At 36.9% G+C, this 15,634-nt stretch overlaps 1 protein-coding gene across 5 annotated transcripts in view; it reads left to right on the top strand.

Annotated features, from left to right (window-relative positions):
* LOC111043754 (lysine-specific demethylase 3A-like) overlaps nucleotides 1-15,634 on the top strand; it is a 307,135-nt gene that overhangs the window by 285,928 nt on the left and 5,573 nt on the right. For all 5 annotated transcript variants that reach the window (XM_039426923.1, XM_039426922.1, XM_039426925.1 and 2 more), the window contains 4 exons: nucleotides 7,885-10,063; nucleotides 11,709-12,161; nucleotides 13,420-13,550; nucleotides 14,742-15,047. In XM_039426923.1, the coding sequence (XP_039282857.1) occupies nucleotides 7,885-10,063; nucleotides 11,709-12,161; nucleotides 13,420-13,550; nucleotides 14,742-15,047 (3,069 nt within the window). The remainder of the gene's footprint in view (nucleotides 1-7,884; nucleotides 10,064-11,708; nucleotides 12,162-13,419; nucleotides 13,551-14,741; nucleotides 15,048-15,634) is intronic.

Here is a 15,634-nt window from a genome sequence, read left to right as displayed (position 1 = left end):
ATAAGGATCCGACACGAACAATTTCGATCAAATGCAATTCAAGATGGCGGCTAAAATGGCGAAAATGTTGTCAAAAACAGGGTTTTTCGCGATTTTCTCGAAAACGGCTACAACGATTTCGATTAAATTCATACCTAGAATAGTAATTGATAAGCTCTATCAACTGCCACGAGTCTCATATCTGTAAAAATTTCAGGAGCTCCACCCCATCCATGCAAAGTTCGATTTTAGATTCTCAATAATCAGGCTTCAGATACAATTTTAACAAAAAAAATCAAGTGGAAAAGATTGAGCATGAGAATCTCTACAGTTAATGTTTAGTAACATTTTCACCTAAAATTGAAAATAAACTCGAAATTCGAGAAAATGAGATTATTCAATTGCAAACTGTTGGCAACTGTTGATTCTATTAAATGATTCACTATGAAGAGATAGCAGACCTCGTATGTCTCCAGCGTTATTGTCCTGTCACCAGCTGACTCAGATCTTTGTTTATAAGTAGACTTGAGATACGCGGGAACACTAGCGTCAGGTGATCAATTCTCATAACGGCAAGGAAAGTTGTGTGAGTGCGCCATACCAGTTTTTTAAACTTGAAATTGATCGATTTGAGAGTAGGCGTTGACCAGTTCTTTGAAAAGTGATTTTCAAATCCAAAATTTATTTTTAAATCATTGAAAACTATATTTTCTTGGCTAATTGAATCTTATTGGGTAAATGTGACTAATTACAGTACAATTGTATCTCAACTAATATTTAAAGATATCGGCTCAATTTTTTTAAATTGAAGAGGGAGAAAAAATAGGTTTTGCTTATATAAATTTTATCCTAAAAGACTAATTTAAACATTAAAAAACAAGTTTGAGTTTTTGAAATGGGACTCAAAAATGAAGAATGAGGTTATGTTAACAATGAAGTAAGAAGCCAATGCAACAGCTGACTGAGATACGGCCTATAGTGAGGTCCACGTTATAATGGCAGTGAAGAAAGATAGGAGAAAAACGTTGCCAAGTCTCTCCATTTTGCCACTAAGTGTACACAGCTGTTACTCAATTCATCCATCCCATTGAATTTGATCTAATATTAATTATAATTCCCTTGATTACATAATAAATTTAGTGTCAAATTAATCAAGGATTTTTTTCTCCATAATTTGCTTTGAAAATTTGCTTTCGTAACTCTAAGGTCAGATTTTTTATACAAACCTGAAATGGCGGCTAATTTAAAAAGCTATTGCTGTGATACAACAATATGAATTAAAAAAAAAAACAGAAATCAAGTTATTTGGTAGATATTCTATTCCAATTTCTTTTTAAAATAATAGAAAAATAGAAATCGTATTAAAAATAAGTATTTTCAATTGAAATAATTCTAAAATAACCTTTCAATATTATTTATACCGGTACGAGTAGGTCTAACCTATACGTGTAGGCAATTTAAGCATGGATGAAGTCTAGGATGGTTAGTTATCAACTTTAAAATGTCATTTCAGGTATTTTAATTTGTGTTTCTCATACGGTAATGTCTAAAAATTATTTAATTGTTTCAAAAATACATTTTAAATGAATTATACGACTTGTGTACTCAAGTATTTCGATAGAATGAAGAAAAAAATGGCAACTGATAATGAATTGTTCACTTTTGTACAGTCACTGTCAAAAGTAAAAATAAAATATTCTGGCAAACTGACAACATTGCAAAGCTAGAGAGAGATAGCGCTATCTGTTTTGTTGTATGATAGAAAAGTACAGCAACAGTATTGTCAATCGTACACTCCCATTATTACATGCACCTCACTATAGTTAAATATTTCAAAATAAGCGATTGCTCGAATGAATGTAGGCATTAATTCATCTTCTTCAAAAGTGATTGAAGAATAACTACAGGCAAGCACGGACATTGAAGTACCATATAATTGATTATTACTTGATAAAATAGAATTAAGATATTATTCTAGGAAGTTTTTATTGATTTAACAAAAGAGTTGTTATAGCTAACTAAATCACTACAAAAATTAGTGATTTTTTTAAAGGAAGAATTGAAATGTTTATTATTATTAGTATTTTTAATAATTATTCTTGGTGACTTCAAATTTGCCAAATCATATTTTTTATTGAGGACGATTCCAATTAAACCAGACTCAAGTCATTTACATTTTATAGTAATTAAGATGGTTGAATAGAATAATTGAACATTGAGATAGGATTCAAGATTTGAGATTTGAGATTAAAGAGGTTTTCCAAAAGGTAGAGATAACAAGTCTCGGAGTATAGAAATAACTTTAAAGTTCTTTAGAGTTGAAAAATGGTACAAACCTTTACTTTGATAACATTCTCTTATGACAACGATAAATTTTAATTGAATGAACTCTTGAATCAAGTAAAATAATTGCTGAACTAACCAAGTCCGACCAAAGCTTACTGAGCCTGAGCCAAGACCAAATCTCTGCTAACCAAAGCTTTCTCTAATCTGAGCTTCTCCTTACCTATACTTTTCCTAACCAAAGCTTTTCTTAACCTAAGCTTCTCCTAACCTCAGCCTCTCCTAACCAAAGCTTTTCTAAGCTAAGCTTCTCCTAACCTAAGCTTTTCTCAACCTTAGCTTTCCCTAACCTTCACCTTTCCTAACCTAAGCTTTCCCTAAACAAAGCTTTTCTTAACCTAAGCTTTACATAACTTTAGTTTCTCCAACCTTAGCTTTTTCCAACCTAAGCTTTGCTCGACCTAAACTTTCCCTAACCAGAGCTTTTCCTAACCAAAGCTTCTCCTAACCTCAGCTTCTCCCAACCTAAGCTTTCCCCAACCTTAGCTTCTCCTAACCTAAGCTTTTTCCAACTTAAACTTTTCCTAACCTAAGCTTTTCCTAACCTAACCTTAGTTTTGTAATCCCCAATCTAACAGTGCCTAACGCAAACTAACAAATGCAGCCTAGCCCAACCCAAAAAAACCCTACCTAACTTCTCTCTAACCAAGCATAGCCCAACCTAATCTAACAAAGCCTAACCAAGCCTTACCAGATAAAGACTGAGCAAGCCTCAGGCTCAGCCTCAGGCTCAGCCTCAGGCTTGCTCAGTCTTCATCAGTTGAGGTTTGGTTGAGAAAATGTAATCAGCAGTAATGGTTAGCTACATATTCTCAACATTTTTCAGACAAAAACCGGCAATTTTTTATATTTTTCAGATTTCCTATAAACTTCAATCATCAATACCTAAATAAGACTTCACAGTTTTACTTCCCACTGGAGATATCAATTTTCAAAAAAATCAAAAAACAATTCAATCATAGGGAAAAAATGTAGATTGAATTAGAAATCAAATTGAAGTTTGTGAAAAAAGACAATAGAATGAATATTGAATACTGAATGAAAGTAGAAAACGGAACTTTCTCATCGTGCAATTAGAAAAATCAATGACAACTGTTTAGCATGCTTACTTGTGACTTTTAGCATAGAACAACAAAAACTCTATAACTAGTAAAAACATTATAGGTTAGGAAAAAACAATATTTGTTATAATATTAAATTTTATTGATTAAAATTGTTATTCTGCTACCGACACCTATTCTTTTCCCCTCTTTCATTTAAAAAGTGATTGAGTCGATATTTTCAAAAATAGTTGAGATACAATAATGTGCTATAGTTAGTAACGTTAGCCCAAAAATGGCTAACCTGAATTCTCTTAATTAAAATCATATATAAATCATAAATCATATATTTCTCTTATAATCTAAACTCCCCTAACTCCTACAACTAATCGAATAACTGTGTGAATGTCTACTCTCATTTCGTAAAATTTCAAACTTGAAAAAGTGATCTTCTATTGGTCTCCTTACCAACTTGGTAACAGGAAACTAGACTAGAACAGCTGATCTAACTCATGTACTGTATAATGATTGTCAGCCCAACCTTCAAGTCCCACTTCAGAGATTAAAACTTACATCTCTAATATAAAAATATGTATTTTCGAGGTGAATTTAGACTAACACGCTTTATTATTTCTTTTTTTTTAATTAAATAACAAAAAATGAGTTGATATCTTCAATAATAACTAGAATACAGCTATCTCCCTTATAGTTAATCATATTTTATTTGTCAAGAAAATATATTTTTTCAAGATGAAATAATAAATTTTCACGCTTGAGATTAAATATTTCGTCAGTAAGTTGATAATTAGTTGATGTGGCAACATTGCAAAGCGTGAAAGAGATAGCTTCATCTGCTTTGTTCAAGGATAGCAACACCATTGTAAATCACTGCCATTATAACGTGAACCTCACTATACAACTAATCGATCAACTGTGTGAACGTCTACTCTCATTTTGTAAAATTTCAAAGTTAAACAGAATTCTAAACTAGAACAGCTGATCTAACTCTTGTACTCTATAATGATTGTCAGCCTAACCAATAAGTCCCACTTCAGAGACTTAAAACTGACATTTCTTATATAAAAATATGTATTTTTGAGGTAAATTTAGACTAACACTCATTATTATTCCTTGTTCTTCAATTAAATAACAAAAATTGAGTTGATATCTTCAAGAATAACTTTGATACAGCAATTGCCTCGATCGAACACACACTGCATTTTGGGTTTTTCAAACAATCATAATTAATGTTTAAATGTACATTTTTACATTAAATTTGAGCTTCCCTGTTTCAATTTTGTGTCCCCTTTCAAATAAAAAAATGAATCGATATCTCTAAAAATAGCTGAGATACAGAGTTTGCTCGTGCGGTAGAATTTAGCCCAGAACTCAATTCTTTAAAATGATTGGGGATTCCCCAATGGGGAAGGACTAACAGCCACAGCCCAAAACTGTTTCCTCCCCGAATTTTGATTAATACACTGTAAATATTCCAAAAAGTAGGTTATGTTCCATACACTAGAATTCAGGTAAAATTTTCAGTCCAAATATTTCAAAACATAAAAGTTCTAATTTAGATTGTTACATACCAAATTGAATAGCAAAATAACACTCACTAATCACTTAAACTGTAAAATAATTATTAACTTTGAATATTATGATATATACCATCTCATGTCAACAAATCAGATTACTGTATTTAGATCGAGTCAATTAAAATTTCTAGATTTCTCGCAAGATACGGTAAGCTAATTGATTACACAGCTGATCTCCCACACAGGTACACGTATCTTCTGTTATCGACAGACGACGAAACCATCATCTGTTTTTTCAAGGATGAATTATCCCTTTCATGTCCTTCAGCAAGTTTTCCCAGGGATGAGACCTACTGCAATCGAATTTTGATATCATAAACCTACTATATTCCAAATTTCGTGAAAATCGTTAGAGCCGTTTTCGAGATCCGTTGAACATAAATAACCATATAGCCAGATTACCAGATAGAAAAATATAAACAGATATACAGAAATTGCTTGCTTATTATAATAGGATTCAAATAATTATTTAAAAATTGCTAATTTTGTCAAGTAAAACACATTACCTCCTGATCAGATGTGAATCAACCTTTAGTGACGTAAATAAATCAATTTATACTAATTATTGCAATTTTCACTTTCCTTGCCCTATTAAGGTAAGGAAAGTATTGCTTTCCGCAAAAATTAAGGTACCCCAATTTCTAAATTTCTATACGTTTCAAGGTCCCCTGAGTCCAAAAAGTGGTTTGTGTGTGTGTGTGTGTGTGTGTGTGTGTACACGAAATCTCCCAATTAACGGAATGACTTGAAATTTGGAACTTAAGGTCCATACAATATAAGGATCCGACACGAACAATCTCGATCTAATGCAATTAATTGAAGATGGCCGATAAAATGGCGAAAATGTTGTCAAGAACAGGGTTTTTCGCGATTTTCTCGAAAACGGCTCCAACGATTTTGATAAAATTTATACCTAAAATAGTCAACTGTCAAAATATAATATAAATATAAAAATATAATATATAAAATATAATATAAATATCAACTGTCACAAGTCCCATATCTGTAAAAAGTTCCAGGAGCTCCGCCCCATCTATGCAAAGTTTGATTTTAGATTCCCAATTATCAGGCTTCAGATACAATTTAAACAAAACATTCCAAGTGGAAAAGAGTTAGCATGAAAATCTCTACAATTAACATTCAGTAACATTTTCACCTAAAATTCAAAATAAATGAGAAATTCGAGAAAATGTTATTATTTCAATTGCAAACTTTTGATTCTATTGAATCATTCACTATGAAGAGTTAGCAGACTTCGTATGTCTCCAGCGCTATTGTCCTGTCACAAGCTGGCTTGGATCTTTGAATAGTAGACTTGAGATGCGCGTGAACACTAACGTCAGGTGATAAATTTTCATAACGGCAAGGGAATTGTGTGAGTGCGCCACACCAGATTTTTGGTAATATTATCAGCTGAAACATGGCCATGCTTAATGGTGTCAACAATGGCTGAAAGTGTTGAAGGGTGATTGGCATCAGCTGTTAAAGATTTGAAAATAATGGTTCTGAAAAAAGTGTTGTCTAGCTTGACGATTGTAACTTAAAATATTTATAGATATTATTCTATAACTGGTCTAAGGATTGTAACTACAATATTTGTGTTCTACTTAAATTTATTGGTTTTAGCTGTTTTGCCTAATAAATGTGATTCCACCCATTACCCATTTATTGTTAGATCAGCTGATTGATTATACAAATATTTTTGTACACAAGACTTTAGTTTGGTTCAATTCTGCTATCATTCATTTTTGTTTGAATCTATGAAAAGAATATGTTCAATGATTAATTCTCTCTCGGTATTCTCGTAATTCTACAATACAACAAAATAAGATTGAACAGCAATTTATTGATATTAATTTAGATAAGGTAGGTCCTTTCAGAACTTTTTATTAGGTTAGAACCTGAAAATTATCTAACAAAATATTAGGAATATTATGTACCTTGAGTCAATAATGTAGACTACGTGATTAGACATAATTATTCAAAATAAGTTTATTAGTATTATAAATGACTTAAAAATAGAATTGCTTGATTCCATTATAATATTATTATAGTGTAATACATTGTTTAATAATTTTATGTGCATTTATATGAAAAAGATAAAAGTTGTCTAACAAAAATGATGTTGATTATTGCCTATAGTGAGGTCTACATTATAATGGTAGTATTTGATTAACATTGGTGTTGCTATCCTTGTCTATTATTCAACAAAACAAATAGCACTATCCCTTTCTAGCTCCGCATCGTTGCCAAGTCTGTTTTTAACAATGTAGAAATGTAATTAATGAAGGCAGACAAACGGCAAAGCTGTTCTCCTATCTTTATCCACTGTCATTATAGCGTGGACCTCACTATAGCACTCACAACTGATTCTAATCAAATAAGAGAGACAGACCTACATTGATATTTCATTTCAAAACCATTGTAATTTCTATTTAAAGAAAATGATTAGTTTGAAATCAGCTTGAATGTTTTTCAAGTTTCAATACAATACAATTTTTTTGTAGGAACAAAATCCTGATTGTTAAAATATATTTCGCTGATAATTTTGATCTTCTCATATTGCAGTCTAATTGTTAAATAAATCTGTCGCCAGAGTTGGACATTTTAGTTGCCAATTTATCAGAATTTACAATGATATAATTCTCTATTAATATTGTTTTGCTGAGCTCCTCAAATTTCAAAACTCAATATTTTTGCTTGGCAAGTATTTCATAATGATTATTAGGGAATTAGAATCTCATAAAATTATGGACAAATTCAGTTGGTTAATTTAATTGAATTGTGTGTTTTTGTTATCTTGGTAATTGAGAAGATAATTTTTGCGTTAAATAGTATCCTTTTTTTGTTAAACTAATTGCAGGTTGAAATGTTAAAGTTTCATGATAGAGTTATTATTTTTCAATAATTGCTCATTTGTGTTGTAGGTGCAGAGGCCACAAAGTGTTGCTAGTAAGGTTGATTACGGAGCACCCCCAGCGGCGCACAGCAGAGTGAACCAAGGGGGCAAGGGTGCAGGGCAAGGGGAGAAGCCACAGTTGCCCAAAGCAGAACCGCCCAACTTCAACCTGTTCGGCTACCACCCCAGCTACCAGTCACCGCTCGCCTTCCTGCCGCAACACCAGCAGGCAGACAGCAAGCACATGAAGCAGGACCACAAGCCCACTCAGCTCATCGTCACCAAGTCGTCGTCGTCGTCTATCGACAATCCTCCCCCACTACTCAGTGATATGAAAAATTCTGTGATTGTTAAAAACGAGGGCAAAAGCCCGCAAAGCATGGACTCGGTGAAACCGTTAATGGCACACTCGCCAAGCCCCAAACCGCAGGGCCACTACCTGGCCTCGCCTGTCTCCTCGTCGCCATCCTCGGCCGCGCAAATGAAATACGAGTACCGCAGCCCCAGTCAGTCTCCGCACCACCTCAGCCACCCGCACACGCCTAGTCCACATCCCTACGAAATGAACAAGGTGGTTGGCCATCACCCGCGCCAAGCCAGGCAGTCACCTCATCCGCCTCCTCACCGCCAGAGTCCTCATCCGCCACCCGCCTCTCAGCCGCCTCACCATCGGCAATCACCTCACCAACACCAGCCCCACGCTCCTCCCCCACCCTCGCACCGGCAGTCGCCTCACCACCCTCACCCGCACCCCTCACCTCCCTCCACGGTGGTCTACACCAGCAAGCCATCGGCCACAGTGCTCTCCTACCCCTACCCTGCACCCGGCCCACCTGGCATCCAGCACTACGCACCGCCCCCTGCCAGCCCCGCCCTGCTCAAGCCCAAGGTGAGCAGTCCGGCGCCGCCGCACATCTACGGCAAGCCGGGCATAGCCAGCGGCACGCCGGTGGTGCGGACGCAGGATGTTACACTCAGTCCGCTGCCGCTGCCCGCCAAGCCTCCGCTCGCCACCTCACCTTACCAGCAGCTGTCGCAGCACAATCCACCGCCTCCCCACCAGGTGCACCCATCGGCCGGCCTTCCGACGCCCCCAGCCGCCCACTCGGCACGGGTCATGTACGACCAGAGGGGCGGCGCCACCACCGTTTACCCCGTGGCCGTCTCAGTGAAGGCCCCGGCCGCCTCACCTCCCGACCACCCGCACCTGGCCCTCACCCCCGCCGTCCAGACGCAGCCGCTCGATCTCGGCGTTTCCTCCTCGTCGGTCAGACTCGGTTCGCCCGGCGGCGGCCTCTCTCTGTCTCCCAAACGCAAAGTGTGTGATGAGCCAGAGGCTTTGGACATTAAAAAGCGACGCAGTGAGACACCGACCAGTGCGCCTAGTGATACTATTAGTGCCAATGCTAGTTGTGTGAGTGAGCCAGTGCTTTCGCGAGTGAGTGAGCCCAGTCCGCTGCTGGCCAATGCAGCCACTACCATCACAACTGTTGTGAATGTAGCCGCAGCAGCAGCTGCAGCGACTGAAAGTGTAGACAATGTAGGCAAGCCGGGTACTCCGGCGCCGTGTCCTAGTCCGGCCAAGCCTGGCAGTGGGGTCGACAGCGAAAAGTCGAACAGTCCGGGGCCACCGCGGCCCGTGCACAAGCTGAAGAAGGCCTGGCTGCAGAGGCATTCGGGCGAGGACGTGACGTCGTGTGTGGCGCCTCCCTCCTCTCCCCCCGCCACTAGGAAGGAGTCGCCCGTGATCTCATCGTTGCACAGCATCGGCTCGATGGCCGTCAACAGCATCAACAAGAGCAGCAAGCCAGCCAAGGGGGCACGCAAGGGCAAGGACGACGCCAGTCTGCACAACGGCCACCTCACGCCCGTCAAGACCACCGACGCCGACGACTCGTCCAGCTCCGATCTGGAGCGCAAAACGACGCCCGTCAAGCGAGTGCCGCCCAAGCTCAAGAGAAAGAAAGGTGGTCGCATCAAGGCGGTGGCACCTGCCAGCAAGAAGCCGCAGCAGACAGCTGTGAGTGCGAGTAGCACAGACAGTGATAAGGAGAGTGGCAGTGAGAAGGACTCGGACGGCAAGAAGACGAGTGCCGCCTCCAACGACAAGCCGGCCAAGGACAGTGCCAGTGCCAATGGGCGCAAGCGCGGTCGGCGGCCCAAGTCCACCAACAACAGTTCGCCCAATCAGACAAAAAACGAAGGAGGTATGTACACCTTACACCTTAACGATAGTTACACCTAACAATAGTTATGATACTGCTCTCGATTGTCTTACAAGTAATATCAGAGTATTTTTCAAAGACTGTAGATATACGTGAAGTAATTTATATTTGTTGAATAATTCTCGTATTAATCATATTGATTTCTTTTTATTGAATTCTGATAATTCATCAATCAAATCAGATTTCTAGGAAAAGAAATAGACTAATGTGTTGATATAAATAAGTGGCATTTTGCCGATTTTTCAATATCAGAGCTTTTAAGTATATTCTAAGACCATCTACAATAATTGAAGATCTACAACAATTCTAGACGATCTACAACAATAAATTGTTCCTAATATTTACCTATCATATTTGTGTACCACATTGCTAATTTTAAAGTGTAGGCCTATATTAAATTTATCTTTGACATTTGACATCTGTATAGCCTAATGAATTTCAACATTTAAGGATATAATGACAAATTATGAGAATATCATATTTTATAATATGGATTAATATTTTGTGCATGATCATACTGTATTGCATCTATTATGACGTGTATGTATGTGTGAATTGTGTGTTTTACTCACTTATTGTGGCGTTTCTTTCGGCATGCATTTCACTCCTGAGAAGGCGCCTCCTCTCTTGGAATGCATTGCAAAAGATTCGCCTCAAAAGTGAGTAAATTACAAATTTTTCGATCTAACCATTTCAATTTAGTTTCCTACCATGTTATACATTACTAGATGTCTTCCATCGAAGTTCAATAAACTAATGACATAGAAACTCAATTTACCAAAATATCTTAACTGTAACTTGTCTCAATCTCACTTTTTCAAATAGGATCTCTTCTAGTCTGTGAGAAGAAAAAAAGGAACTAGTTTCTAAGTATGCTAGTAATATGACTTACTGCCAGCGGACAGGATTATATTTTGCTGGGTAGTCAATGGATTTTTAGAGGCTATGGTGTTTTAGCTAGCTTTTGCAATGCTTGTTAACATACATTCCTAATAATCAAGTTGATTGATTAAAATAGTATTATAAACATTGTGAAAAGTAAAATTGATTAGAAAATAATTACATAGCTACATCATAATATTGAACTTGAACAATTCCTTGATTTGATCAATTTAGCAGTCAGTCTTTCATTTCAACTAAGAAATAAGATCCATTTGTGATGACATCACTTCCAACATTCATATTTATATATTTGAAAAGAAAGAAATTGAAGAAGATAGTTTCTTGATACATTCTGAACTGTGACGTATCAACACATTATTTTGTTGGTTTAAACACAGACATGAATTCAACTATCAATAAAAATAAACGATTTAGTGAACTTCTGACTGAAGTATTTTCAGGTTTCAAGATTGGATGACTGTTGAAAATGATCAGTAACTAACCTAATTGTCTATTTTCAAATTTCTAAATTTAATAGGAGAATAATTCAGAGTGCAGTTTGTTTATTGTTTATTCACATCAATAATAATTGATTTCACGTTCAATATAACAAATAAGTGTGTTTGGAAATAAATCGTAGAAGTTCATCTGTAAGATTATAGATCTGTATTCTTGTAAAAAAGGGTTTCCTTATTTGTAAATGTAAGTTCTATCATATTGTATGTGGGAAATGATTTGATTGTAGGTGAGGAGCCTGGAGGCAAGAAGCCGCGCGACGACCCGCCCGCCCCGCCGCCATTCCAGAAGCAGCCGACGGTGGCGCAGCTGAAGAAGAGCGGAGACAGCTTCCTGCAGGACGGGCCCTGCTTCGAGGTGGCGCCCAAGCTGGCCAAGTGCCGCGAGTGCAGGTGGACTCCGAACCAGCGCTCGCGCAACATGCCCAACATCTTCTGTCGGTTCTACGCGTTCCGGCGCCTGCGCTACACCAAGAACGGCCAGTTGGCCATTGCCGGCTTCTCGGATCCTCACCGCGACGCCTCACACGACGACCTCAAGCTGTGGCTGCCCCCACCCCCCGACAACCCCTCCCCCGTCCCTGACCTGGACATGTCGCGCTTCCTGCTGTCGCAGCTCGGCGATCCTTTCTGCCACATCATTCAGCAGGAAAACGAAGCCTTATCCGTCCACATGTCTCAAGGTCAGCATATACCTCATATCACACATTTTTTACACAATAAATGATGCCCATCTCAATAATGATTATTAGTTTATAGCATGTAAAGGCCTTGGAATACCGACTTCACTACCGACGCGGGAGCGAAATTTTAAAAAACTCCCTATGTTATCAAGTATACAAAGTCAAATTATTAGTTAATTCATTTAAATTTTTGTAATTATTAGTTGAATTTAACCTCAACTCTCTGCATTATTTCGAAATATATTGTTTTTCTTTTACTGTTTTGCAACTCTCACCAGCGGGCAAAGATTTTCTTTTTGCTGGTGATGCCTAGATTTTATATTTTATTTTAATTTTATTCAAGTATATGTATGAGTAATTATGTTTATTTAATTATATTTTTGTTTTGCAACTTTCACCAGCGGGCAAAGATTTTATTTTTGCTGGTGATGCCCAGATTTTATATTTTATTTTAATTTTATGTAAGTATATGTATGAATAATTATGTTTATTTAATTATATTTTGTTTTTGGCAAATAAATAAAAATAAATGATATGTCATATTATAAATAATTTGTAATATGTTTTGGATATTCTCTAATTGGCAATAAATATAATTGAAAAATATAATATGGTTATGGATTTTGATGGTTGACCCCAAAGCAGGTTTCTAACCTTAGGGCAACCTAATTATTTTTCGTAATGTACTGAAAAGTAGTTATGTATTATTTTTCTTATATAAAATTCATTCTGTGTGTTACTGTGTGTGTCATATGTTGTAATGAAATATTACCGCCTAGTACCGCACAATACCGCTTGCTGAGAGATTTTTCTTAGCACGCTTTCTTTGTGCTAAAGTTTGCTAACTTACACCGTTTCAGCGACTAGGGGTCATAAACTAAACAACTGGCCTGTATAAATAAAAAATAGAAATCCAAGTACCCTTTTAAAATTGTTCAATCACAAAATACCCTTCTTAAAAGGGTACTTAGATTTCTAAGTTTTATTAATTTTTAAGAGTAGCCCTAAGGAAAAAAAAACAACTGGCCTCTATTATTATAACTGTTTTATTTCATAAAATCGTTGATTTTTATCATAATCGTGGTTTTTCATACAAAATATGTATTTATTTAAATAGAAACACTATGTATATATTTTAGGATTTGGGAATTTGAATTGTAACACAGGGTGGTATGGAATATCACTGCCATAGTATGTTATAGTTTTAGGCTTAAACTTTGTCAGAATTGTTATATATTGAGCTTGTGTTGTGTTTCAGACAAAGTGATAGCGTGGAAGAGAGTAGTTCAAGGAGTGCGTGAAATGTGTGATGTGTGTGAAACGACGCTGTTCAACTACCACTGGGCCTGCAGCAAGTGCGGCTTCGTTGTCTGTATAGACTGCTATAAGGTGTGCTATAACACCCCCATAAACTTGCCATTATTTTAGTCATAAATGTGTTAGCAAGGATGCATTGATTTTAGAAGTTTAGATTGTTGTTAACTAAAGGTTGAACATTCCATCATCTCGAGGTTGTTTCACGATGAAAGATATTGTTATGAGACAAATCGATTCTAAACAAAATCTTAAGAAGGTAAAGGTGCGTACAGATATACGCGCCGCGAACATGAGCAATTCACTTTTAATCAGCTGATTATATCTGTATTTTTACAGAAACGTAAGATACAGATATAAAAAGCTTGGCACCAGCTGATTAAAGTTAATTGCTCATGTTCGCGGCGCATGAATCTGTACGCAGCTTTAGAGTGATGTTAACTGATATTTGAACATTCCACCAACTCAAGGTTCTTTCTTGGTGAACGATTTTGTTTTAGAAAAAATTATTTAACAAAATTATTATGTAAACTTCATGTTGAACAGATAGAATGAATGATATTATGTATAGTATAATTATGAAGCTTGCATACTCTTATTCCTTGTGCAATAGAAACATTTATTATCTCGTACATCATTTGATTATCAATTATGACAAGTCTGATTTAAATATCACTTTAGTTTCGAGTTAGCCAAAAAATATATGCTTTAATAACACTATGATCCAAGATAGATAGCCATAATATTAATGTCAAGTGAAGAATAAATAGTTTGAATGTAACAGAAATGTTATTAAATACCTGCATTAATTAAAAAAGATCAACTCCTTTCAACAGCATTCTGTTGTATCTATATATTTTTTCTCACTGTGAATAGAATTTATTGATTGAGATAGACTTCGAAGTGGAAAAAACAACACTCCGACATCTAGGACGGTTATCGGGACGGTCTAGGTTTGTCATGGTTTTATAATGTCAAAACAAAAACAAGTGGTTTTTCCACTTTGAATCAATCAATCAATTGTGTACAATATTCTTATAATGTTTTCTTGTCATCAATTTTAATTTCTTACTGCATTTATTTTGCGGTTGATAATTTGTACTTTGAGTTTTAGGAAATGGATAATAATTGATGAAATGAAGTTGATTTTATTGATATTAACAATTTACTGAAAAGCTTTCTAACTTGGGCTGTATTAATATTACCAATAAAAAATTGAATGCATTATTCTGTATTTCCAACTTGATGTGTGGTTTGTGGGTGCAGGGCCGCAAAAACGGCACCGTGAAAGAGTGGAACGACGGGAGCGGCGTGAGTGGAGGCGGTGGCGTAGGTGGAGGCGGAGGTGGAGGCCGCGACCGTGACGAGGTGTCATGGCTGCTCTGCACCAATCGCCAGCCGCACGAACAGGACAAGCTGATGCTCACGCAAATCGTGGCCGGCGACTCTTTACAGATCGTCAGTCGCAAGGCGCATGAGGCCTGTCTCCACCTCGGCATACACATGAACTGCGCATGCCCACACGCGCAGCGGCTGCAGGCCCATGTCAAGCCCACCAATGGCATCAACAAGGTAATTCATCAAAGCTTCTCTATTCCAAACTTCGCTTCGTCAACAAATGAAAAAGTCATTCTATTTTGAAAAAGTAATTCTATTGCAACAAAGAATTTATTTTAGAGAATTAGCTGTCACTGGATCATTTCCATTCTGAAGATATGTATGTATTAGGAATCAGGATAAAATAGTTATTTGTTCATCTATAGACTGAAGTAAAACTTTTTCTCCCTAGAGATAAACAGTTGTCGCTCGACTCGAGTATAGTCTGAGGAATAAAGTACAATAATCACTCATCAATCATAGATTTGTCTCCCTCTAGAGGAAAATGTTTTCCCCTAGAGGAGATTTGTCGCCCGAGTACAGTCTGAGAAATGATGTAAAATCAATCACGGAAAGGGACAACAGACTAAACCCAAAAACGTGTCTTCTTCCAATTTGAATGCAATAGTTTTAAAATTCAGGTTAGGATTTATGAGACACATTTATGCTCACCCAAATAAGACTAGTACAAAAAAGAACTGTGAATACGACTTTTGTTGTATGATTCACTCAACATTTTTGTCCTACACCTATACTAATAATTTTTCAATAATTTTAGTGTA

This window comes from Nilaparvata lugens, chromosome 4 (assembly GCF_014356525.2).
Source record: "Nilaparvata lugens isolate BPH chromosome 4, ASM1435652v1, whole genome shotgun sequence".
NCBI lineage: Eukaryota > Metazoa > Arthropoda > Insecta > Hemiptera > Delphacidae > Nilaparvata > Nilaparvata lugens.
This window is presented reverse-complemented; position numbering and strand designations above follow the sequence as displayed.